Source organism: Camelus dromedarius, chromosome X (assembly GCF_036321535.1).
Source record: "Camelus dromedarius isolate mCamDro1 chromosome X, mCamDro1.pat, whole genome shotgun sequence".
NCBI lineage: Eukaryota > Metazoa > Chordata > Mammalia > Artiodactyla > Camelidae > Camelus > Camelus dromedarius.
The window spans coordinates 110319257-110344105 of record NC_087472.1 but is presented as its reverse complement, the minus strand read 5'-3'; the positions used below and the strand labels follow the sequence as shown (position 1 = coordinate 110344105).

At 44.7% G+C, this 24849-nt stretch overlaps 1 protein-coding gene across 2 annotated transcripts in view; it reads left to right on the top strand.

The window, feature by feature from the left end:
- The window catches only part of LOC105086567 (steroid sulfatase), a 137690-nt gene that overhangs the window by 82083 nt on the left and 30758 nt on the right, over window positions 1–24849 (top strand). For both annotated transcript variants that reach the window (XM_031445988.2, XM_031445987.2), the window contains exon 8: window positions 21334–21471. In XM_031445988.2, the coding sequence (XP_031301848.1) occupies window positions 21334–21471 (138 nt within the window). The remainder of the gene's footprint in view (window positions 1–21333; window positions 21472–24849) is intronic.

Here is a 24849-nt window from a genome sequence, read left to right as displayed (position 1 = left end):
GGCCTCAGAGGGAGGAACATCTCCGGGAAGGAGGGTCAGCACCAACTAAGACTTCTGAGACCTCATTTGAGGAAGAGAGAAAAAGGGTCCAGTGGATTTCACTCCTGTGAACTTTAGGGTTATACCAGATTGCAAAGTGAGGGATTTGGGGGGAGCTGGGGGTAAGTGAGGTTGGATATTCCTTTTTAAGAAGCATGGGAGGACTTGGACGCAGGATGACTTATCATACTGTGTTGAACTTAGTCTTCCTGGAAATGGTGAGTTGGGTGTGGGCATCCATCAGTCGGAGTGTGTGCTTTTCAGTCCGACGCAGGGGCAGGAAGAAGGATCGTGACACTGATGGATAATTGAAGTTTTGCCGGGGAATGTCACAAAAGTTGACTGGGCATGGGACTTGGGTGATTGGCAAGAGAATGACGAGGATGGCAGAGTACGGGAGGGGAAGGAGGATGGAAGGGGGCTGGTGGCTTGGGAAGTGATGGGCTGAGAGTCCAAGTCGGATTGTAGGAGAAGTGGTGGAAGGCTAGAACAAGGTGCAAGTGTTTAACTTCAGAGGCAGAACAATTCCAGGTGTCTCCAGACCTGTGGCGTATATCTACGATGATGACTGAAACACTAGATGCAAGTTCCTGTGTCAGGAGATCAAGGAGCTGGGAAGCCAGGGCACCAGTTCGGTGGGCACCTTTGCTGTGACAGAGATGCAGCAGAGATGGCGAGCTCGGCCGTCCTGCAATGGTTACGGCTGAGTGGCTTCATTCACTTTCAGAGTGAAGGTCTACAGCTGGGGAGCGAGGGTGGCAGGCCAGTGGTGGGCTTTATGGGGAGAAATGTAGAGCCATTAGGGACGACATGTTCATGAGCTGAACTTCCAGTTGCATCAAATAGACACTCACAGTCGAGGTTTGGAAATTATTTCAGGGGTTGGTCACCAGCCAGAGGACCAGGTTTTTAACCGGTTTCAGGGAGGGAAGGGGGATGGTCCACGTACACTAAGAGCGTGCTGGCTCCCAGCTCTGTGCAGCAAAGCCCCATCTGTCGGCTCCGTGACGCCAAGGCGGTATTGAGAGCTAGGTGCTCATGACACATGCATCGTTGTCACGTTGTAGCCATGGTGCCCGTGATGGCGAGCTGTGCTGGGGTGCACTTTGAGGCCATAGGAACCAGAACGTGAAAGTGTTCCATCATTAAACTCCTGAACTCCTGAAGGAAAGCACACATGTATCTCCTGGTCTTTCTGCAAGCAGACGTTGGATGTTGTGTGAATTCTTAGATGTGTTTTTTTAACTTGCACTTTTGTTTAAAAATGTGCTCTACATAAATGCTCAATATTGCTAATTATCAGAGAAATGCAAATCAAAACTACAGTGAGGTATCACCTCACACCAGTCAGAATGGCCATCATTCAAAAGTCCACGAATGATAAATGCTGGAGAGGCTGTGGAGAAAAGGGAACCCTCCTACACTGCTGGTGGGAATGCAGTTTGGTGCAGCCTCTGTGGAAAAGAGTATGGAGATTCCTTAAAAAACTAAAAATAGATTTACGTTATGATCCAGCAATCCCACTCCTGGGCGTATATTCAGAAAAGATGAAAACTCTAATTCAAAAATATATGTGCACCCCAATATTCATAGCAGCACTATTTACAATAGCAAAGGCATGGCAACAACCTAAATGTCCATTGACAGATGACTGGATAAAGAAAATGTGGCATTTTTATACAATGGAATACTACTCAGCCATAAAAAATGAAATATTGTCATTTGCAGCAATATAGACGGACCTAGAGATTATCATACTAGCCAAAATAAGTCAGAGAAGGATAAAGTTCCTATCCAAATATAAAAAAAAATAAATGAATCTATATATACAAAACATAAACAGACTCATGGACGTAGAAAACAAACTTATGTCTACCAAAAGAGAAAGGGATTTGAAGCAGGGATAAATTTGGAGTATAGAATTAGCAGATACATAAAACAGATAATAAGGTCCTACTGTAACGCACAGGGAACTATACTCAATATCTTTTAATAACCTATAATGGAAAATAATCTGAAAAAAATGTATGTGTGTATATATATGTGTGTGTGTGTGTATATATGTGTGTGTGTATATATATATATAACTGAATCACTTTGCTGTACACCTGAAAATAACACAATATTGTCAGTCAACTTTCTACTTCAATTATTTTTTTAAAAGTTGTGCTCTGTAGAGTTTAAATTAAAATAAACAAACCATGTGGCCCTGGCTTCATAATAGACAGAATGATGGAAAAGAAAGAGGAAGTGGGGAAAGAGAATCTTGTGTAAATTTTAAAAAGGCAGTTCAGGCAGACAGGTGAGAGTAGATGCATTCACTGCAACAGGGTGATTGAACTTTTAGGGAGACATTATAGTGACCTCCCAGGGCCTGGCACGGTGGTGAGTGCTCTGCGTGCATTTGGAAGGTGTGATGATGGTGGCAGTGATGCAGATGGTGATACAGGTGATAACGGTAAATGAAGAAGGAAACGGCGATGGTGATGAGGGTGGTCCAGTGATGATGACGAGGAGGCGGAGAAGGAAGAGAGTGACGGTGCTCACGGGACAGAAGTCAGTTGTCCAGGAAACTGAAGTTTGGAATCCGAGAGTCGCTCAACCAAAGTGATGGATGCAGAGAGCTAGGAGTTCAGTCCAGTTCTGTCCTGCCTGCTGTGCGACCCTGCTGTTCTCCATTTATCTGAGCAAATTCCTTGGGCAGGTGGAATTTGGAAAATGGCGCTGCTGGAGAATGCGAGAAAATATATTGAGGTCTGTGTCGAGGGGAGCAAGGTCTTGCTGAGCATAAAAGCGAAAGAACCAAGAAGAAAGGAGAATATAACACATATATGTACATATATGTGTTTTCTTTTCACATTCTTTTCCATTATATGTTATTAGAAGAAATTGGATACACTTCCCTGTGCTCTCCAGTAGGTCCTTGTTGTTTGTCTACTTCATGTATAGTAATGTGTGTTTGTTAATTACCAGCCCCTACTTTATCCCTCTCTCCCTTTTCCCCTTTGGTAACCATAGTTTGTTTTCTATGTCCCTGAGTCTGTTTTTGGTTTGTGAATAGAATTTGTATCATTTTTTTTTAGATTCCACATATAAGTGACAGTATACGATATTTGTCTTTCTCTGTCTGACTTATTGTAATAACATGATGAAGAAGAATCTGGAAAGAAAAATACATACATGTATGTATATATGTATAACTGAGTCACTTTGCTGTACACCTGAAACTAGCATTGTAAATCAGCTACACTTCAATACAAAATTGTTTTTAAAACAGCCAAAGAACTTTAAAAAAATTTTTTAAAAAGGGAAAGATGGCGAATTTAATGACATAAGATCTAAAATTTCCTGCTGTGAAAAAAAAAACAACATAGTAAAGTAAAAAGACCAAGGACAGAGCAGTTAAAAAACATGTGCAACATTCATATAAAACAAAAAGAAAACGTGTGAGACGTGGAAAGAGGTTGTACAAAGAAGCCGGTAAAAAGATAAATATCAGAAAAAAGAACGGGTTGTACCAATTGATCGTATCAGTTGACTACACACGGCTAGCATTGTGATTTCTGAAACAACACCCCCCCCCAAAGTCTTTGTTAACGTAATGAGTGAAAGCGGGCAACTGTAATTTACTTCATTTTTTATTGAATTGTAGTTGATATACAACATGATGTAAGTTACATGTGTGCAGTACAGTGCTTCACATTTCTAAAGGTTATATACTCCGTGTATAGCTCGTATTAAAATATTGGTTATATTCCCTTTGCTGGGCAGTATATCCTTGTCAGGTTGCTTTATACCTAATAACTTGCACTGAAAGAGGGCAACTCTTTTTCAGAAAGTTACATATGCCGTACTGTATTGACTCCTAAACAGATCAGACGTTTTTCTTTCTTTTTTTTTTTTTAATTAAACAAACAAACAAAAAAACACGTTGTCATTTAGCCAGCATGGATTCATAAGTCCTGTCCTCCATGGATGACATGGCTCGGAGGAGGTACGCAGCGGAATCTTCCAGGAGTTTGCCTCTGCTAACCGTACCTCTGTGTTTAGCTTACAAAGTGTATTTTAAATATTCAGCCAGCAGTTTGGTTTTTTTTTTTTTTTTAATTTCTGCATCCCAAGCCGTCAATGACACAATTATTAAAACTCAACTCAAGCAACAAATTGGATTTTATTTTCACATGGGTGCTTCTCTTCATTGAAAATTCCTCAAGGGAATTTTCAAATAGAGTTTAAGGTGTCTGGGAGTGTCTCTGTGTGTGTGTGTGTGTGTGTGTGTGTGTGTTCATGTGTACATGTCCTTTTGCATTAAGTTCCTCTTCAACGGCATCCTAAATAGCACACCTTAAAAAATGCACGCGTGGGTAAAATTTGCTTAATCGCGTCAGCGTGATGCTAACTCCCTGATGTGGCAGCTGAATTTTTAAAATTGGAAATGCATGAGTTTACTGCAGAGTATCAAATCTTGGGTGTATGTGTGGAACGGCAGTTTAGCTCTGAATGAGACGAAAGATGATCTCCAGCCCCACCGTTGCAATCCCCTCTTACCCAGATAATCAGCAGATAGAGCCTGCAGACAGGCAGCATCGACCCTGGGACTTTTGACAGGGTCTGGTATTACAAAAACCTCTGCCTAATGAACAGATTTTTTTATTCAAGCCGATCTAGACAGGAGAGACATGAAATACTTTCCATTACAGCCCACTGTTTACCTGAATGCAAGATACATAATGAGGTTTTGAAACTTCAAGAAGACGTTTGGGAAGTGATGACAGCCCGTCCCTTGTAAAGGAGTGAGTCCTGCAGACCCACCTGTGTCTAATTTTCTTCCCACAACTGTCAAACTTATTTAATGAAGAGACAGTGTAAGAAAATCACATGCTAGATTTCCAAAAATAGACACTAAGCTTCAGGATATATGCAAAAACAAAAAAAAAAATTAGGGAGATGCGCTGTTAGACTGTTTGGGAGAGTTTAATGTGAACTTTTAAAAATGCAGGGCTTCCGTAAATAGTGTGTGGGCTATGGTTAGTGGGGTATACGTTTGTTTAGGTTCAAACTCCTTGCAGCCTTGAAGAAGAAAATGAATCTATGATACGTTAAAGTAAAATTCCGTTTGCCAGGATGTTCCATCGTTGACACTTTCTGAAATGTATGTTGGAGGGGTTCTTGGTGAGCGGGTGGCCATGGGGTAAATGGTGTCCCTGACCAGCCTGGGAGCGGATGGGCTTGGGGGCTGTTTTCTGTTCGTACAGGGTCCACCAGGTGTCAGGAGGAAGTGACCGCTGACTTCTAGCCTCCACATAGTTCCAGGGCAGAGTTTTGAAAGCCCTGTCCAGCGGCATCTCCTATACCCCTTTGCAAGAGAAAAACTATTTTTTTAATTGTTGACTGTGTCATCCGAATTTTTTTTTTATGCTGAGTGTTTGACTCACTACGTGTAATTCTTTTTCTGACGGCCCAGGTCATCCGTATTATACAAAACCAAAGAATGCAGAGACTGAGAAGGGAAAGGGGGTGCCGTATGTGACCCCACCCCATTAGGTAAACTCGTTCATGGGTCATTCCATACATTTCTTTTTTTTAATAGGTCGCCAGTGCTTTATAAGAATGTTCGGATAGGATTCTTAACTGTCGTGAGTGTTTGATACAAATTCCATCCAATGTTTTGCAACATTTCTTTATCCCTCACCTGTCTACTTGGGCATCTTTCAGTGTCAGCATTTCGGTTTTCATGTCCTCTCTCTTCAACGACAGTTTATTTAATCATTCTTCTCGGGGGTGGGCATCTGACTTCCCAGCAACTTTCTGCTGTTCTATTTACAGCTCTGCTGTCGCAAACATTCTTCTCTATGTATATCTGTGTGAATCTGTGGGAGCGGTTTTTACAAGGAAGATTTGCCAAGATTACAACGCGGGATCAGAGTATTTAAAAGTGGAGTTTTAGTAGCTGTTACCTGCAGCCTCTTACCCGTGCTTTTCGCCGGGACACCCGTTGGTCTGTGATGTCGCTAATTCCTCCGTCATCCTACGAACTCCAGATATTGTGATTCCAAAACTGCGGTTGCCAGAGGACGTTTCCTTGTCTGTTTGTCAGGTGAAAAATGCCTTTTCACCGTTTAAATTTCCCTTGCTGCTGCATGTGGAGTTGAGACTTTCCGTTTTAGTCCACGGTTGTCTGTTTTCTCCTCAGAATCCCCTGTTCACACTTTTTGGCCACTTTTCTCTTGAATTGTTGGCCCCCTAATTGAGTTGTATGGGCTGTCCATGCGTTAAGTCATGAATATTCACTTGTTATGTTGCAAATGGTTTTCCTGCTTTTTTGTTTGGCACGTTGCTTGTAGAGTCGTTTTGATGAATTCCCGTGGTCGAATTTGAAGGCCTTTTCCTTCATGACTTTAGGGATTGATGACTGGCGGGAAAAAGGGCTCTCTCTACCCACAAAATTATATACATTTCTCTCGTACTGCTGCCTGTTGTGTTTATGTTCTTACAATTTACAGCTAGGTGTTTAATCTATGGAGAGGAACGTGTGTGTGTGTGTGTGTGTGTGTCTCCATGTACAGTGTTTGCTCATCATTGTGGGCATCAGTCGGGGTTGGGTAGCACCCTTGGCTGGTGTGGGACCTCACAGAACTTGAGTGAGACATGTTTGGTGGCCCGAGGCTGTACTTTGTCTCCAGGTGGGAGGCACCAGGTCGGGCTCTTTCTGCAGGTCTCTGCGGAGTTCACAACAGAAGAGCCGTTACAGCCACCACGCGGCAGGTGGCTGTGGTCCAGTGGTCTCTTCCCAGGCTGAGCAGCATGGAACAGTTCATCACACGAGGTCTGCCCTGTGAGGGGCAGTGGGGATCAGCTCACGCCTGCCCCGACACCCCCGGAAGCTGATGTCAAAGCGTCTTAGGGCAGGTGGGGATGTTGGCCACACCCCTTCCACTACCTATTTCCCTCTGGAGTCACTGTTCCACCTGGCCCAGGGCACAAAGCCTTCAGATCATGCCGCGGGGAGAGGCCGTCCCACAGAGGGAGATCCCTGCTCTGCTCCTCAGTGTCTTCCTGGGCAGTGAGAGGGGAGCAGTTGGTAGGTGCTGTGTGAGCCCACCTGCATCCAAAGCTCCAGGTGGGCACACCTGGGACCCCGCTCTGCCTTCCTATGATGGTCCTCTGTCAGTTATTTTCCTTCTAGATCAGTTCTGTCACTTTTGCAAAAGAGAGTCAGGAAAAGGAGGGGGGCGGAAATGGACGTATATCCACCATGTTTCCAGAATCCTCACTAACCAGCGTGAAAGCTTTATTGAGTTTTGCTTTTAGAAGAGGGAAGAGGGGAGGGTACGGCTCAAGTGGTAGAGCGTGTGCTTAGCATGCACGAGGTCCTGGGTTCAATCCCCAGTGCCTCCTCTAAAAATAAATAAACAAATAAACCTAATTACCCCTCCCCTGCCAAAAAAAAAAAATAGAACAGGAAAAATAAAAATATGGGCTCATTCGAAGACTTTTATACTATGTGAGTGGATGTGCGGTTTCACGAAAGTGGGCAGTTCACGAGCGGAGTGCTTTCTTCCACCTGTTGAGACAGGCTGTTAGGGATGAGACCGCCCTTGGCTGTGTTCAGTGGGAGGTGTGGTGTCAAGTTGTCGTCTCTGGTCCCGGCCTTTCCGATTCTCACCACCTCTTCTGGCTTTGTACCCCTGTCACCCCACCGCCGCCCGCCTCGCCGACCGTGCTCCTGATTCTCATGGTGGCCGTGCACCTCCTCGCTGCCCACCCTCACTCCCTCCAGGTGCCATGCATTCATGGTCATCCCCGTGTGGTCCTGTGGGGAGGAGGCTGCATGAGCCCATTTTACAGATGTGAAAACCAGGGCACACAGCAGAGCAGCTTGTCTAGCAAGCTGTCACAGCTGGCCAAGGGCAGAGGCAGAATTCGGACGTGGGTCTGTGCCGTGACGTCCCACATGGTGTTAACTGGGATGGCTGTCCTTCCGGACGTGGCTTCTGTGGGTTGATGGCAGTGGGATGGCCAGGGAAAGGCGTAGACTTTGGGGCCAGATGCCTGAGGTTCCACCGCAGGTGGGTAAACCTGGGCAGGTTACCTGTCTCATGGGCCTCTACTTCCTCATCTGCAAAATGGGATTCCATCATTGCCTGTCTTGCTGGGATGTATTGGAGAAGGCCTGGGATGTATTCAGAACTGTATTGATGGCCCTTAGGATTATGATGGCTGCACACAGCTTCCGTCGCCTCGCTGCTCGCATAGTGTGTCTTCAACTCACCATCTCTCCTCTAACTAGACTTTCAAAGGCTTTTTTTGGTGGGAAAAGGGAGCAAATGGCCCAGTTTGATGTGTTAGGGTCTTGTGACCCTCTGTTGGTTTGATGTGTCGCCATGAGAAAATGGAGTATTTGGCATCCTTCCCTCAGCCTTTGCCATCTGAGCTCATTGGAGCGTGACTTGCTGCCCATGGTCTGAAGGAGCTGCATCTCCAGGGAGTGGAGTGGAAATTCAGGGTCGCCAACTGTCTATGTTTGCAGGTGATTTCTGGGCTCACCCACTGGGCTGCTCAACATGGTGCCTGGAGCCCTGGGTTGGGGGCAGCGATGGCTGAACGTTCTTCAGTTATCTTAGGGACGGAACCATGTGGGAAGGGAAGTCTTCTTTAGGGCAGGGCTCTGTTAGTCTCTTCGTTTGCTCCCAAGTAGCAGATAAAAGTGAAGGCAGGTTATAAAACAGCAGTATTTCTATAAACAAACTTCTTCTCTATCGCAAATAGATCTTGTCCATTTGGGTACCCCAAGCACCACGGATGTGAAAAACTGAGATGGAACAAGCTTCTGTTCTTTCTTGAGTTTACTGAGTACTTGCTGTGCTTAACACGAAATTTCATTTGCTGAATGTCGTTACCGCCGGCACCCCTATCGACTCTAATTTAGACGAAGATGACTTTGAACGCTTATCAGTTACTTAAATTTTAGAACAAACACTCAGTGACATTCCCCTCCATGGTCTCCTTGGAGTCAGTCGTGGCAAAATGTAACTTTGGCAACACATTCACATTTCCAGTTCGTAGAAAATTGTTACAGAAGGAACACTGTTGTCATAATATTTTTTCATTCCTAAGTAAGACAATAGCCAGAAAAGAGCAAAAAATGACAAAATTACAGCATTTTAAGCCTTTTAACTGGGATCATTTGAAGCTAGAATTGCCTGTCAGGTACTCCCGTCGACATGACCGTTTCTTGCCTGCCAAACCGTGTCGGTAACAACCATCTCATCAATGCATTTATGCATCTGATTTTTAGCAAGTAAAAAAGCCTTCCTTTTAGAAGGAGGAAAACCTGCAAGAAATAAGCTTCTCGGACAATCTTTGAAGCTTTGAAGACTGACTTCTCACTCTATCTGTACAACTTGACGTTTGGGTTTTGCCTAGCGCAGCTTTGCCGTTAAGCCGAGGCAGGCGGAGAGGACAGAAAGGGCGCTGTGGTTTATGCTGAAATAGAAGCACAATTACCATAATTGCCAGTAGGGTAGATGTTTCCGTTCTCTGCCACCTTGTCCTCGGAAAACTTCCAGAGAGGTCATCCCACCACGGGGAAGCTTCTGTAGAGAGCGGCTCTTCTGAACAGGGGTGAGGCTTGCTCAGACATCATGGCCACAGAGGGAGCCGTCCCTTCAGCTGGGGTTACAAGAAAGGGCACGTAGGCCAGGGCAGGAGAAATAGACTGAGGACATCCACAGGTGTGGTGAGCACTGATGACACCCCAGGGTGGAGTCCACACACCCCTGCAGGTGTGTGTGCCTGCACCTGCCTGCACAGAACTCCAGGTCGTGCCCTACACATGCGCCCCCCTTGTCTGCCCACAAGCCAGGAAGCCCCTTGGCGAATCGTGGCTCTGCACGCGGCCTCCTCTGGCTTTCGGCCACAGCTCTGTATCGCACGACCTTGTTCTGCCTGCAAGTCTTCTTTATTCTCATGGGAGAAAGCTTTCAATCCCTTTGCTCGCAGCTCTGCTCCAGAGTCCCACGTGAAGTGTCTCTTCCTCCAAAGGATGGCTCTTCTTCCTTTGAAACTAGGCAGGCCTAGGTGGACTGGAGGTGGGGGTCACTGGTCAGGGTCAGGTCTGCTGTCTGGCGTTGGTTTCTCATTCTGCTCTGAAAGCAACCGTGGGAGAGGGTGTAGGGCTTGCCGTTGTTTGAGGAGGGAGAAGAAAGACTTCCAGATTGTTGGCTACTTAAACCGTGGAGATCAGCTCCGCCAACCCTGTTGGCCCTCCGTTGCCGTCTGCACTGCAGGATCAGACATCTCCGCCCTTGGGCTGCGTCCTGGAGTCTCAGAGTTGAACCACTCTTGCTTGCTGGCCATGAGTCCCTCATACACATTAATCAGGCTTCTTTATTCAGGACTTTTTTGAGAGTAAAGAGGTGGAGTTCCTAACCCAGAGCCATTGCCAAGAAAATGTGGTTAAGACAAAGGCAAGTTAGGGCCACAGAGGACCTAAAGATTAGAGCCGTTTAATTGTCCCGCTTCCTCAAGCTTGTATGGGTGGCAGTGTTGAAGTTCTTTTCTGCTCTGTTCCTCCATGACCCCTGCCCCATCCATTTGTCCAGCAAGTCCACACACCCGACGCACGCCATGGTCAGTCCTGGGCTCTGCTCTCAACTGCATGCGTGTTAAATGCTTTGCTTGTCACATTGAGTCTCTGTCTTCCAAAGTGCAACTTTTTTTCTCCATAACCTATACTTGATTTTATCTCTGCGCGTTAGGTGCGCACATCTGGAAGGCTGAAGGTAAATCAAGGTATCAGAAAATCCGATGATAGGGCAGCTAGAATAAAGGGGAAAAATATACATATTTATGTTTTCTAGTTCTCCCCCCTTTCTGTGGGAGTTCCCAGGAAATCTGTATATGTCACATAATAGTGAAGAGGTTTTTGCAGCCTCAGCCCAGAAATGCAGACACTACAAAGTTAAGATGGGTGGGGAGGACACTGGAGCAGGACCAGTGCAATTCTCTCGACCCAAAATTTGGCCGTAAGATTTAGTTGGAAATTCATCATGTAGAATATTGATTTTCATTCCCTAAATTAATTAATCTTATAAATCATTAACCTCTGAGTTTTATAAACTCTGTAACCACATTACCATTTTTGCAAAGCCCAAAGCTTAATTTCATGGTCTTGGGTCTGAAGTGGTTTTTTTTTTTTTTTTTTTTTTTACCTTGAATTTACGTCTCAATTTAAAATGAATAGTTTCTTTTATGGAAGTATCATTGATTTACAATGTTGTGTTAGTTTCAGGTGTATAGAAAAGTGATTCAGATATATATACTGAATTCTTTTTCAGATTCTTTCATTATAGGTAATTATAAGATATTGAATATAGCTCCCTGTGCTGTACAGTAGGTCCTTGTTGTTTATCTATTTTATATATAGTAGTGTATATTTGTTAATCCCAGACTCCTAATTTATCCCTCCCCCAGCCCTTTCCCCTTTGGTCACCATAAATTTGTCTTCTGTCTGTGGGTCTATTTCTACTTTGTAAATAGGTTCATTTGTATCATTTTTTTTAGATTCTACCTATTAGTGATATCATATGATATTTCTCTTTCTCTGTCTGACATTTTACTGACTATGATCATCTCTAGGTCCATTCGCGGGGCTGTAAACTCTAAACTCTTTCGTAAATAATTTCCATAAAGAAGATAATACTGCTTGAGATTTGCAGATACAAACTACTATATATAAAATAGGTAAACAATAAGTTCATACTGTGTAGCACAGGGAACTGTATTCAATATCTTGTAGTAACCTACAATGAAAAAGAAAATGAAAATGAATATATGTGTGTATATGCATGACTGAGCTATCATGCTATACATGAGAAATTGACACAACATTGTAAAGTGACTCTACTTCAATTAAAAAAAAAGAAGATAATACTGTAAATTATCATGGAATCAAGCTGCCCTATTAATTCAAACATTATTAACAAGATTTATAGTAACATAGCAATAAAGACCATCACCACAGTAGTAGTAGACAATTATTGGCTAACAGCAGCTAAAATTTAAAAGCCTTTGATATGTGTGTTATTCCTTCCAGCTAGATTTCTGTCCACTCCTGTGTCCCCGACTTTGCCGCACATATTGAAGGTGTCTTTGTTCAGAACTGAACAGTGGATGCAGGGAACTGGAGGATGCAGATGGGGGAATCACAGGGGGGTTTTGGGTAATAGTCCCTCCACCTTCAACCCCTTCTAATGAGCACATTCAATTTGCTAGTTAAACGTTTCCAGGCCCAGAAAGAAAAGATACGTTAGGATTCGAGAGATGGGGTTAAAGCAATGCTCAAATAATATTCCACTGAGAACCAGTGTATATATTTGAAGGAGGAGGTCCAAATTCAGGGTCAGGAGTACACGAATACCTGTTGCCTTTGAGTCATGACCCAATTAGGGTCTGTCTAGAAGCCACATGCAGCAATCCCCTTGCAGTGTATAATGTGTATGTGCAGTCAAACTGTAATAAGTCTACATGATAAAACTGAAAAAGGAAAAACAAAATCCCCCTGCAGAGGTGTGCTGCACCTGCTCGAATTAGCTGAATTAACCAATCAGTTCAAATGAAGTTATGTATTTAGAGTAGTCAGCACGGTGCCTGGAATGCAGGGACTGATAAGTGCTAGCTGCCATTTTATTATTATTATTATTATTATTATTATTATTATTATTATTATTATTATTATTATCCCTTTCACAGGTGGGCAAAGCGTCTTTGCTTACAATGCGCATATGCCCCCATTATTTTGAGCAGAAAAATCATAAATGGGAAAAAAAGTCTGTGATGGAACAGAAGACACAGATTTGCAGTGTCTCATGGGTTTTTATATTATTAGCAGTATTTCCGTGTGTGTTTGAGATGTCCCCTTTGGACTTCCCAGTTTTTGGAACAGCCCATCTGCCCACAGCCTTGGTATTTAGGTTCTTGGGGGAAAAGCTGACCTGTATCTCAGAGCCTGAGCTCTCCCCCGTGAAGTTAACATATCATCCCAGAGTTAGGCCACCTGGATTCAGAGCCAAGCATGAGAGAGAAGCTTGGTGTGCGGTGTTAGTCAGCGTGTCTGGGTTTTAATTTGAGCGTCGTGTGTGAGTGGAACCCGTGATTCTTGTACAAGGTGTCTCCAAAGGGAAGCGTAATTTTCCATTTTGTATCTTCAGCTTTAGAGATGGTAGAATGTCCAATGCGAAAAAAAAAAAATCTAGTCCTGAAATAAGGAGTATGGACGATGTGGTGGAGCATCATAAATGAGAGTGTTCTGAAGGGGTTAATTACCTTGATCGTTGTCCGTGGCCTCGAGACCTTCTCTGCTCACAGCCCAGCTCGGGTGGGAAGCGTATGGCCATCTCTCCCACTGCTGGAGAAGCTCTGGCAGGTCTGTTTCCAGCACTGGCTTCAATCAGAGGAATTGCCCCGGGGGCGTGCAGGCAACGCCATACTCCGTCACAGAGCAAGTTACACCAGTGGCCACTCCAGACAGCAAACGGCTGCCCCGGAATCTGCAAGCTTTCTTTTCCGCAAGACAGTCAGGTCTGGCGAATACAGTGGCGTGGCCAGATCAAGAGACTGCGTGTTCACTCTGAGCGCTGCCCTTTACAAAGACTTCCTGCCGGTCTGATGGCCCGCTGCTCAGGTCAGCCAGCCCACTGTGATCCTGGTAACCCTGGGGAAGCCCTGACCACAGACCCTTCCTCGGACTCGCAGGCACACTGACTTCAAGTGTTCCCCTAGACACACTGTATGGTCAGTGACACTGTCCTTCTCTGTTCGCGGGAGAGCACCGGTGTGCTGGGTGAGAATGAGAACTGGCTGGAGTTATTTAAATTATTTCCAGCCAAGGTAACACCCTAGGGGGAGAAAAGAAAAAAAAAACACACACACACACAAGATATTGTCAGTCCGAGAAGATAGCTGAGCAGAGCCGTGAAGGTATCCCAGATGGTGCGAGCAGACGCCGGTGCAGCGGGATAAATCACACATTATGGCTGGGGTGAGGGTGGAGATAGGCTTCGTGGAGGAGATCAGAACATCATCATCCAACCAAGTACAACACAAAATCAGGTGGACTTCCTGGAAACGGTGTGGACTCAGATGGGGGCAAACCCAACAGGGAAGGGAAGCAAAGGGAAGGAAAGGGCGTCCATACTCCGGCAACATTTCCATCTTGCTGTTTCCTGTTTCTTACTTACCCTGATCACCCTAATGATCTGTTTATTGTGTTTAGGTACCATGTTTAAAAATTACATGTTAAGTTGCGTGTAAGCACCCGCTTGCTCCCCCTCCCTCCGTTCCTGAAACCATCCTGCAGGAGTTTCATTTTCGGTGCCTCCTTGGACCCTGTGTCTTGGGGGGGCATCTGAGTAAATGGGTCCCAAACTGTACCTCATGCAACAGTTGTGTTGCAGCCAAATAGAGTAACACAAAACGCCAAGTCTTTTTTTTTTTTTTACTTATATGTATTTTTTTCAGATTCTTTTCCATTACAGCTCATTACAAGGAATTGAATATAGTTCCCTGTGCTATATAGTAGGCCCTTGCTGTTTATCTATTTTATTTATTTTTTTATTAGTTTTGGTTTCCTATTTATTTAATCAGACTAGCTACATAAGTTATCAATTCATATTTTTATCCAAGAAGTATACAAACATGCTTACTTATACAATAGTATGCTAGAACCACCTTCTACTGGCTTGCAAAATTTCTTTTGCATGCAGGATCCATTCTACATTTTAAAAATCTATTTTATATATGTATATATGTATATGTGTGTGTGTGTGTGTGTGTGTATATATATACATATATATATAGTAGTTTGTATCTATTAATCCCAAACCCCTAATCTGTTCCTCTTTCCACCTCCCCCTCTGGTAAGCACAATTTGTTTTCTGTGTCCATGAGTCTATTTCTAAAATACCCCATCTTCTATTCACTATTACAGTATTTTGCTTGCTTCTGTTTAAAAATATCCTGGAATCAAATAACAAATGAAAACTGTGTCAAACGCCACCAGCTGTGTCCCCAACACACACCGCAGACACCAGCACATCATTTTTATATCTTGACCAGCTCATGGAATGCAGATAAATAATTCAATCCTACGACTTTTATTTTCGGCCGTGTCTTGTTTTTTGTTTTTTGTTTTTCCTTTTAGGTACAAGGTTTTCAACTTGACTTTATACTGTAGATTACTCATATGGTTTCAAATGTCCCATCTGGGGGATAACCTTGAGCTCCTTGTAATGGAGAAGATCAGGACTGCAGTTTTGGAAATCTCAAACGTTTATTTTGGGAGGAAGTACAGGGTTGAGTTTACCTGCACGCCAGGGGCATTGCTCCCAACCAGAGACATTAAATCTGTGTGTGCGTTAACCACACGTCCTGATATGTGGCGTGGCGGTTTTGCTTCTAACCCCCCGTAAGCTGACAAGGAATTGCCCTTCTAGGGCCAGTGACAGCGGAATTTCTATATGCCAGTCGGCAACCGACGCAGGACAGCATCGAATCATAGAGTGATGCTTGCTTCCCGGAGCAGCGCCTGGCGTTTTCCGTGCCCCGTGGACAGTCGGCGCTACCACCTCGTGCTGCAAATGGGCGCTCTCCTTTACCTTAAAATCCTTAAAGTATTTCCGTCCTGTCGTTCCCCTGTTGATCACAGGAAGGACTTACTAAAAATAGTTTCAGAGGAGCTTTTTAGGATTTCCTGTGTTCCCCAGAATTACGTTGAGTAGGTGGAATTCTCTCTTAATGGCTCATGGTGGGTGGCTGCTTCAGAAGATTTTTTTTTCCTCATGAGCTTGACGCATCCCAAGGGGTAGGCACGTCACAGCATTTTGCTTCCATATTTTGTCTGAGCCGACCTACATTGTAGAAGAAAAGAGAAAAGTCAAATCTGTTGAAATAGCAAGTCTTCTTTCTAAAAGGCAAGCTGATTTTTTACATCCTTTGAAGAGCTTGGCTGCACTGAACACTCACAGTCCTGCGCTCAGAGTTCTGAGCGCATTTCTCCTCCCTGATTTTCTCGTGGCAACTCTCTGCTGCTCTACATTCTCATCTGCGACTTAGACACGAAGGACCTCAGTGAGCAAGCCAGCCACCCAGGACTCAAACCAGGTCTCCTTCTCTCAGGACCCAAGAGCCACAGCCTGAGCATTTAATGCTACGTGATCACACCTCATGCAAGACCGAGGTCCTACCTGTGCGTCCGAAACCCTGCTCCCTCCCGCGTGGCACGTCCCAGTGCTGACCCCAAATGCTGTCTCAGTACTTGCTTGGGACCTGAATCAATGGAGTGAACAAACTCCCCAGAACCCAGGCCTCCTCTGCAACCCACATTCAGACCTGAAGGACGTAGGACCCCGATTTTCACATCTGCACGTTTTCTCTGTGAGGACGACGGAACACTGGCCAGCTAGCCCTCGTTTGTTTCCCATCACACTCGCCCTCGTTGTCGCCGGTTAAATAACAAAGTGCCCTTGAAATGGCTTGCTTTCTGCATTTGTCTCATCTCAGGAACCGTATGAGAAAGCTCTGGAAATAAAACATTTCATTTATCAGCTATCCTGCAGCCCGGCCCTGGTAATTCAAAACTATCATCCTGTATAAATTGGTATCATTATACCTTGAGAACCTTACTGAAAGATAATACTGGCGGACCCCTGACGTGCCATGTGTTGATCTGAAAGCAAGAATAAATACAGCAGTATTTGTTGCCACAGGAGGTTTCTGGGCAGAATTTTTAGGAGAGAAATACGTTAGGCTTTTATGGGATCAATCTCATGAAAAATGGGATGGTTCATGAGCTTTCCGAGTGAGACTCCGGCATGAGATCCAAACGGTATGGGATTCCAGACTGTATCCCTTGAGAGAGAAAGAATGAATAAAAAATCAGAAATCTGACACTTTATTCACAGATGGAGCCAACTTTTCCACCACGTGTACCTGCATAGTGGCCTCGTCTAAATTCTCTTCTATGAAGCTCCGCCCGGGGGTATAAGGTGCTTCTGATGAAAATGATACAAGTTGCCAGTCTTGGCAGTGAATCAGAAAAATGGATGGGGGCAAATAAACCATTGTGGTCATTTGAAATCTAGGAATTTGGAGGAATCCCTAGGGAGGTAGTGTTACGATGGGGAAGGATGCCTTATGCATTTTAGTAGAAGGAACGTGGGTAGTGAATGCAGGTGAAGGTTCGTCTGGAGATGAGAACAGCCTGGAGGGGAAACTGCAACCAGGAGATGGAGGTGGCTTGGGAAAAGACAAGGGTGCCCAGGTGGCTTTGGGAGCAAACACTGTCCCTGACACCCCACGTGCCCCAGTCTGTAGCCCGCGGGCGGGAGGCTTCTCACAAACACGTGTTGACTGCGTGGATGAGGAAGTGTACAAGCCAACAGTGTCTTTGAAAGGCATTTTTTAAAAAATTAGTAGACAATTTTTTTTAGCACTTTTAAGTTTACAGAAAAAGAGAGTAGAAAGTACAGAGAGTTTGCCTACATTCCCTTTGTGTTAGGGCTGGACATTTGTTGCTATTAAAGACCCAACACTGATACATTATTATCAGTTAAAATGCATAGTTTACATCAGAGTTCACTATTTGAATTGTGCCTTCTATGCACTTGGGCAAATGTATCATGATTGCAATATCATACACAATATTTTCACTGCCCTAAAAATCCTACCCTTGGCAACCACCATTGGGTTTTTTTTTGTTTGTTTGTTTGTTTGTTTGTTTGTTTACAGTCTGCATGGTTTTGCCTTTTCCAGAGTGTCACAGAGTTCAATCATGCAGTGTGTAGCCTTCTCAGGGTGAGTCCTTTTACTTAATGATATGCATTTAAAGGTTCCTGCATATCCTTTCACGGCTTGATGCCTCATTTCTCTGTATCACTGAATAATATTGCATTCTCTGGATAGACCACAGTTAGTTTATCCACTCACCTACTGAAGGACACCCCGGTTACTGCCAAGGTTTTGCCAATTATAAATAAACCTGCCATAAATATTTGTGTACAGACCTTTATGTCCACAGGAGTTACCATGGAAGCCACATGTTTTAAAAAAGGCATGACTGGGACATTGTGCTGTACACCAGAAATTGGCACATTGTGACTGACTATACCTCAATTTAAAAAAAAAAGACATTTCTTCAGCACTTCTGTGTACTGAAACACTTCTGTATATATGAAAGGTGAATTTCATTTGCAATAGAGGTGCATGGTTGTATGCCCATTTGCAAAAGACCAATTACAAGGAAGTAAGATCTTCAATCCTCTGCTGTCTGCCTAATCCGTGTTATTCTACTTAGAAATTGTTATACGCACCAAAAGGGGCATTTTCCCTTCAAAGTGTAAGTGGGGGTGTTAGTGGTTATTGCCTCTCCCTTTGTCAACTCACTAAACTAATTACCATTTTCAAAGTGATAAACCTGAAATTAGTGTCAGAGTCAAATTACCCCAAGCCCGAGTGCACAGGTGGTTTGCCTAGCTGGACCGAATAACACGGCAATAAATGTCTGCCCGACGATGATTTATCGTGGGAGACAACGCTCTAAAGTGGCCCTGTGTGTCTCATTCCTCGGTCCTGAGTATGACATTTATGTATATGGCGTGGCTTCTAGGAGTTTGTCATATGAGTTAAAAAAAAAAACTGAGAAAGATTGAACGTACTCTGGCCTGTGGCATTTGCAATCAAATAGCAAAAAATATGTCTGGGAACAAATGACTTGACTTGGGTCTTGCTTCTGCGTCGGAAATCATCTCTGCCACCTCCGTGGAGGGTTGACCCTGCAGAATTCTATGCCTTTTCTGGACCATGGCGGTGAGGGTGCAACCCCGGGGTGGAGGGCCTGCCTTCACTGGCATATGACCTACCTGCCAGGTGTCCCCATGTGCAGTTACTGTTTCTGCTGCAGAGGGTACCTGGTGTCCTTGTAGAAGTCCAGTTGTTGTGGTTATCCTACAGTGACGAGATGGACCCCACCCGCAGTGTGGGTCCCACATCTAAACTAGTTATGCCACAGCCACGCCAAGAGGCTATGGAAAGGGTTGTAACTCACAGAGTGAGGCTTTCTGGGAGGAACAGGGCAGCTCCTAAAATGGTCCGAAGATAGCTTGAGAGAGATGGAAAAGAGACAGAGTCAGCTTTCATGGTGGGTGGGAGCTGGATCTTGGATGTGGGTTCCTGCATGGAGGCAGGAACTGGCGTAGTTAGCACCTCCCACAGACACTGAAGGAGGGAACCAACCCCCAAGCTTTCATATTAGCTTACTGGGGACAAGTGGAAAAGGCAGAGGTGAGGATTAAAAGCTCTTAGTAGTCCAACATCAAAAGGCAAAGTCAGGGAAACAACCTAAATGTCCATCAACAGATAAGTGGGATAAAGAAGATGTGGTGAATGTATGTACAGTGGAATACTACTCAGCCATTAAAAAAAGAATGAAATAATGCCATTTGCTGCAACATGGAAGGACTTAGAGATTATCATACTAAGTGAAGTAAGTCAAAGACAGATATCACATGATATTACTTATATGTGGAATCTAAAATGTGATGTAAATGAGTTTATTTACACAACAGGAACAGATTCACAGACATAGAAAACAAACATATGGTTACCAAACGGGAAATGATGGGGGAGGGATAAATTAGGAGTTTGAATTGGCAGATACAAACTACTATACATAAAATAGATGAACAACAAGATTATACTGTACAGCACAGGGAACTATATTCAATATCTTGTAATAACCTATAATGAAAAAGATACGGAAAAAATGTATACATATGGATACTGAATCGCTGTGCTGTACACCAGAAATTAACACTGCATTGTAAGTCAACTATAATTCAATTAAAAAAAAACAAAGTCAGACCCTTTAATACCTCACACTATGACTGTGCGCATGAACTGACTGAGTTAAAGGAGCAGCATATGAGTACATAGATCTCTGTGTAAATTATACATTTTTTTCTTCTAGTTTGGACATCATTGCCTTCTGATTTGAAAGAGGATGATAGTAGCTTCCTAATCAGAGATAACGTTTTGGCCCGTGATTCAGTCTTCACCTGGCTTCTGTGGTTGGTGGTGGTTTTTTTCCTTATGGAAAATTTTAGGCATAAATAGAAATAGAAAAGTGCAGTGAACTCCCTTGTGCCCCTGATCCACATTTAACAGTGAACGAAGTCATCTTGCTTAACTCACATCCCTTCTTCCTGGGTTAATTTGAAGAAGGCAGCGGCTATCCGTGGGTCTTCCAGGAGGTAAATCTGATTTCTCTCCTGAATGTCTTTTTCATTCCTGTGTGATTCTCAATGACTTCATCCACTTAACTACGTGAGGTTTGAGACTGTGGGATTTGGAATCAGATTTAATTCTTTTTTCCTGGGTCTCCCACTTCCTAACTGTGTGGCTGTGAGCGGGTCATGTACCGTCTGGGAGCACTGTGGCTGTCACCTGTAAAATGGAGCCAATACTCCTTACTTGTGAGGGTCAGTGTCGCCTAAACAGGAGAACGCGGAATAAAGTCCTTCGCACGTAGAGAGTGTTTGACAGATGAGAGGCGTTGTTCTCATTGTTGTGGCTGGAATCGTTGTTTTGAAGGGTTGTGAAGTGGGGGTTCGTACACAATGTGGGTGTACGGGGTGGGTGCAGGGGGAGGACAAGGTGGGTGGAGAAGGTGAGGACAAGGAAGAGGAAAGCATGAGGAGTATCGATACTCGTGATGGGCAGTTTTAGATATGGGTGTCTATGGTAAATATTAAAACAGATCGTTCATTCATCATAAAATGTTTATAGGGATATTTGTTCGTGGGAGAAGAACACTGCTGGGTCGGGTTTTCTCCCGGTCAGTAAGGAAAACCAGTAGACAGCTTTATAACTTCAGGACCATGGACAGCAGCTGCAACCCAGAATCTTTTTCCAAGGACTCATGATCGGCAAGCCTGGTTCTGTTAGAACCCTTTATTCAATCTCTCTACAGAATCACCCCAGCATGCCTAGAGGTTCAGATAATACTTAGCGACGATACTTTATTCAATGACTGCGTCTTCTTGATGCAAGAGGCCTGGCACCCTTGGTCCTCCTCTTTAGGCTGCACCCCCTGTCAGGAGCAGCACGGGAGAGCTCAGCGTGCAAGACTGTCCCCTCCTCACCAGAAGAAATTAATGGACAAGTCAATGAGGGCAAACAACCTCCCTTTCTTTTGTGAAGACTGCACTGTTTTCAAATTGAATACTTTCTCCCCTTCAGGGCAGATCTTGGATGTTCTGGATGAGCTGAAACTGGCTAATAACACCTTCGTCTACTTCTCCTCGGACCAAGGAGCACACGTAGAGGAGATGAGCATCAGAGGAGAAGTTCACGGAGGCAGTAATGGAATCTATAAAGGTGAGAAGTCTGTCCAGGTGGGAAATGCCCATGGGGCTCAGCTCTGCCCACCCCACCCCCAGCTCACCCCATGGTCACCTTTTCCTGGATCTCGGAGGCATGGGGTTATTCTTCTGCAACTTGAAACATGTAGGACTTTGTTGGGTCACGCGCACTGAAACGTCAGATGGCCAATGTGGCCATTTCTGGAATGGTCCCCACAGAACTTAAGAGCACACATCCTGTGTCAAGACATTAGAGTTTAGGGCGTTGTCCCCCAAATGTACATGCAGCTCCATACCATGTAGCTGATTGAAGCAAGACCCCGTCCACCCTCCATGTAACCATTCCCTGCGGCCACCGTAACAAATGAACGCAAATGTCCTGGCCTAAAGCAACACAGGAGTATTAACTTGTAGTTCTAGAGGTCAGAAGTTTGAAACGGGCCTCACTTGTCCAAAATCAAGGTGACGGCAGGGCTGCGTCCTTCTGGAGGCTCTAGGGGAGAGTCTCTTTCCTTGCCTCTTCAAGCGTCTGGAGGCCACCTCCATTCCTCGGCTCAGAGCCCTTTTCTCCCATTTCTAAAGTTGACAATGCAGTGCCTTCAGACCGTACTCTCTCTCTCTCTCTCTCTCTCTCTGGCCTCTGCTCCCGTAATCTCATCTCTTTCACTTGCTCGGACCCTCTTGCCTGCAATTCCAGGGACCCTTGTGATTATATTGGGCTCACCCAGATCGTCTGCAGTAATGGTCCCATTTCTCGACCCTTCACTTAATCATATCTGCACAGTCCCCTTTGCCATGGAAGGTGACATATTTACAGTCACCTGGGGGCTGAGGACGTGGACAGCTTTGGGAGGTCATGATTCTGCCCACCCCAGTCTGCTGTAGCACCTTGGGCTGATGCTTGATTCCTGACACAGCATTAACTAAGCCACTGCCAAAATGGATCAGGCCTGTCACTGGGGATATCAGGTAAGACCCAGCTACTGACCCCAAGCTGCTTGTATAGGACAGAGTCGGCGAATACCAGACATACATATCTAACTATAGTAAATGTGACCCAATTCACAAAGACTTAGGTGAGATATCTCAGAGGGCACATCGGTGCTAAGGGTTAAGACACCCACCCAGATCTGCAGTGGATGTGGGTTGGTTGGAGGACGATGAGTGGAAGTGACCATGCAAAGAGGTGAAGCGTGGTGTCCCAGACAGTGGGGGCTGCCTGATAAAGCAAGAACACATGTAAGACGTAGGAAAGCACGTGACCATTGAATTTTGCTACTGTAAAGAGATAAAGTGCTTTATAGCTCCTTGGTTATTCTCTCATACGGACGTTTCACAGATTACCATGGACTCAGGAAATCAGAGTTTACCTACAAAGTTGTGAAAGGATAATGGTGGAATGTTTTCCTCCATTAGTTTATAAAATACTGATTGAGCTGTGTACCTGATACTGGGCTAGAGGCAAAAATAAATATGAAATGGAGTGTCTTCCCTGAAGGAGCTCATGGTCACTGGGTTGGGTAGGTAGGTGGTTGGTTGGGTGATTGGTTGGGTGAGTAGTTGGTTGAGTGGATGGGTGGGTGGGTGGCTGGTTGGTTGGTTGGGTGGGTGGCTGGTTGGGTGAGTGGGTGATTTGGTGATTGGTTGGATGGATGGTTGGGTGCATGGGTGCCTGGTTGCTTGGTTGGGTGGGTTGTTGGGTGATGGTTTGCTGGTTTGTTGGATAGGGGGTTGTGTGGCTGGGTAAGCAGTTGGTGGCAGGAAGCCGAAGGAGACCCATTAGATTTGACATTTCTTGGCACAAGATACTAGTGGTGCATACAGCAAGAAAAGAGCCTCAGTCGGCCAGTGGTGCCCAGGAAATGTTTTCAAAGAGGGCAAGGCTTGGAAGGAGTTGGCCGGTGTGTGCTCGCTCTCTTGTTGTTCTTCTAGCTCCTTCCACCCTCCCAACCACTTAGCCTCCTCAGTCGTGCTGGGAATGAAGAGAAGCAGGTGACGTACCCTGCACACTGCCAGCAGTGGAGTAAGGCTGGGTCATACCGGGCCTTAGCCAAAGGAGCAGGGAAAGGGTGATCTGTTACCCATCCCAGGGGTGACATGTAGCTTATGAAACCTTACGCTTCTGTTTACATCCTCATGTGCACATCTGAGTGTTTTAAATTCTTTTTAATTCTGAGTGCCTGGGGGCAGGGAGCTTTCCTTATGCTTTTGGTTACTTGGAATGCAGGTCAAAAGGATTCCAATTCAGTGCTGTCTGGACACCCTCACTAGACGCTCATACCCCTTCCTTCCGTTGTCATCGGTAGCTCGCCAGTGCAGGATACACGACCAATACTCAGCACGGGTGACATGAATGAACAGGGGTGTTTAATTGGAACAGGACTAACCTGCTCTCTGAGCTAGTCTTATTTTTGATGACTGAGGAATGAAAACTTGTATTCCTGTACATGAAGACTATGTGCTTTTGTCGTATTTCCACGAGGTTATGGCCTGTGTGTAGAGTTGTTTTTATGTTATTTTATAGATGATAGCATCTCTCGAGATGGAGTTGCAGACTGCATTTCATGCATCGGTTCCCCCGACCATTCATTCTCCCGACGAAGGTCTGTTAGTTTCCGAAGTAGCTTAGTGGCTGCAGGTGAGACATGTACATAAATCACAGTGATAAAAGTGGTTTTAGCAAGTAATACGTTATTTAAGAAAGTTACAGATACAGTGCGATGGAGCCTCAGTTCAGGGACAGATGACCAGATGACCACCAGCTGATAAATCTGAGGAAAACCTCACGAGCAAGAGGAGGGGTTGGCATCAGCCTTTCGCTTTGATAGTTGGCTCTTCGGAGACATTAAGTGGATGGTGAGGTTGGATCAGAAAGGGAGCGTCAGAGGTCTGAGTGATGGCTGGGAACTGGGGTTCTTACACAATCTGAAAAGCATGCTCATAGCGGCTCCCTGGTATTTGTAACAGACGCATTGGGTGTGCTGGAAATGCTTTGCTTGAGTGCTAGGAATAGCGTCAGTGCATGACACTGTATTAATATCTCAGCCGCCACTCTGTTGCAAACATTATCCCTTTGTCAAATTTAGTTGAAATCAAGTTCACAGTGAAACATGGTTACAGTATGATGCTCAAAGAAAAAAAAAAAAAAAAAAGACGTGGTTTCCATCTAGCTACGGGAAATGACCAAAGACTTCTAAATGTCGGGCAGGGAGGGTCTAGCTCAGTGGTAGAGTGCATGCTTAGCATACACGAGGCTCTGGGTTCAATCCCCAGTCCCTCTGTTAAAATAAAACAAATAAATAAAATAAACCTAATTACCTCCCACTCAAACAAACAAACAAAAAGACTTCTGAATGTCAACGCACCTTGTTTTCTAAAGCTGAGCACTCGCACG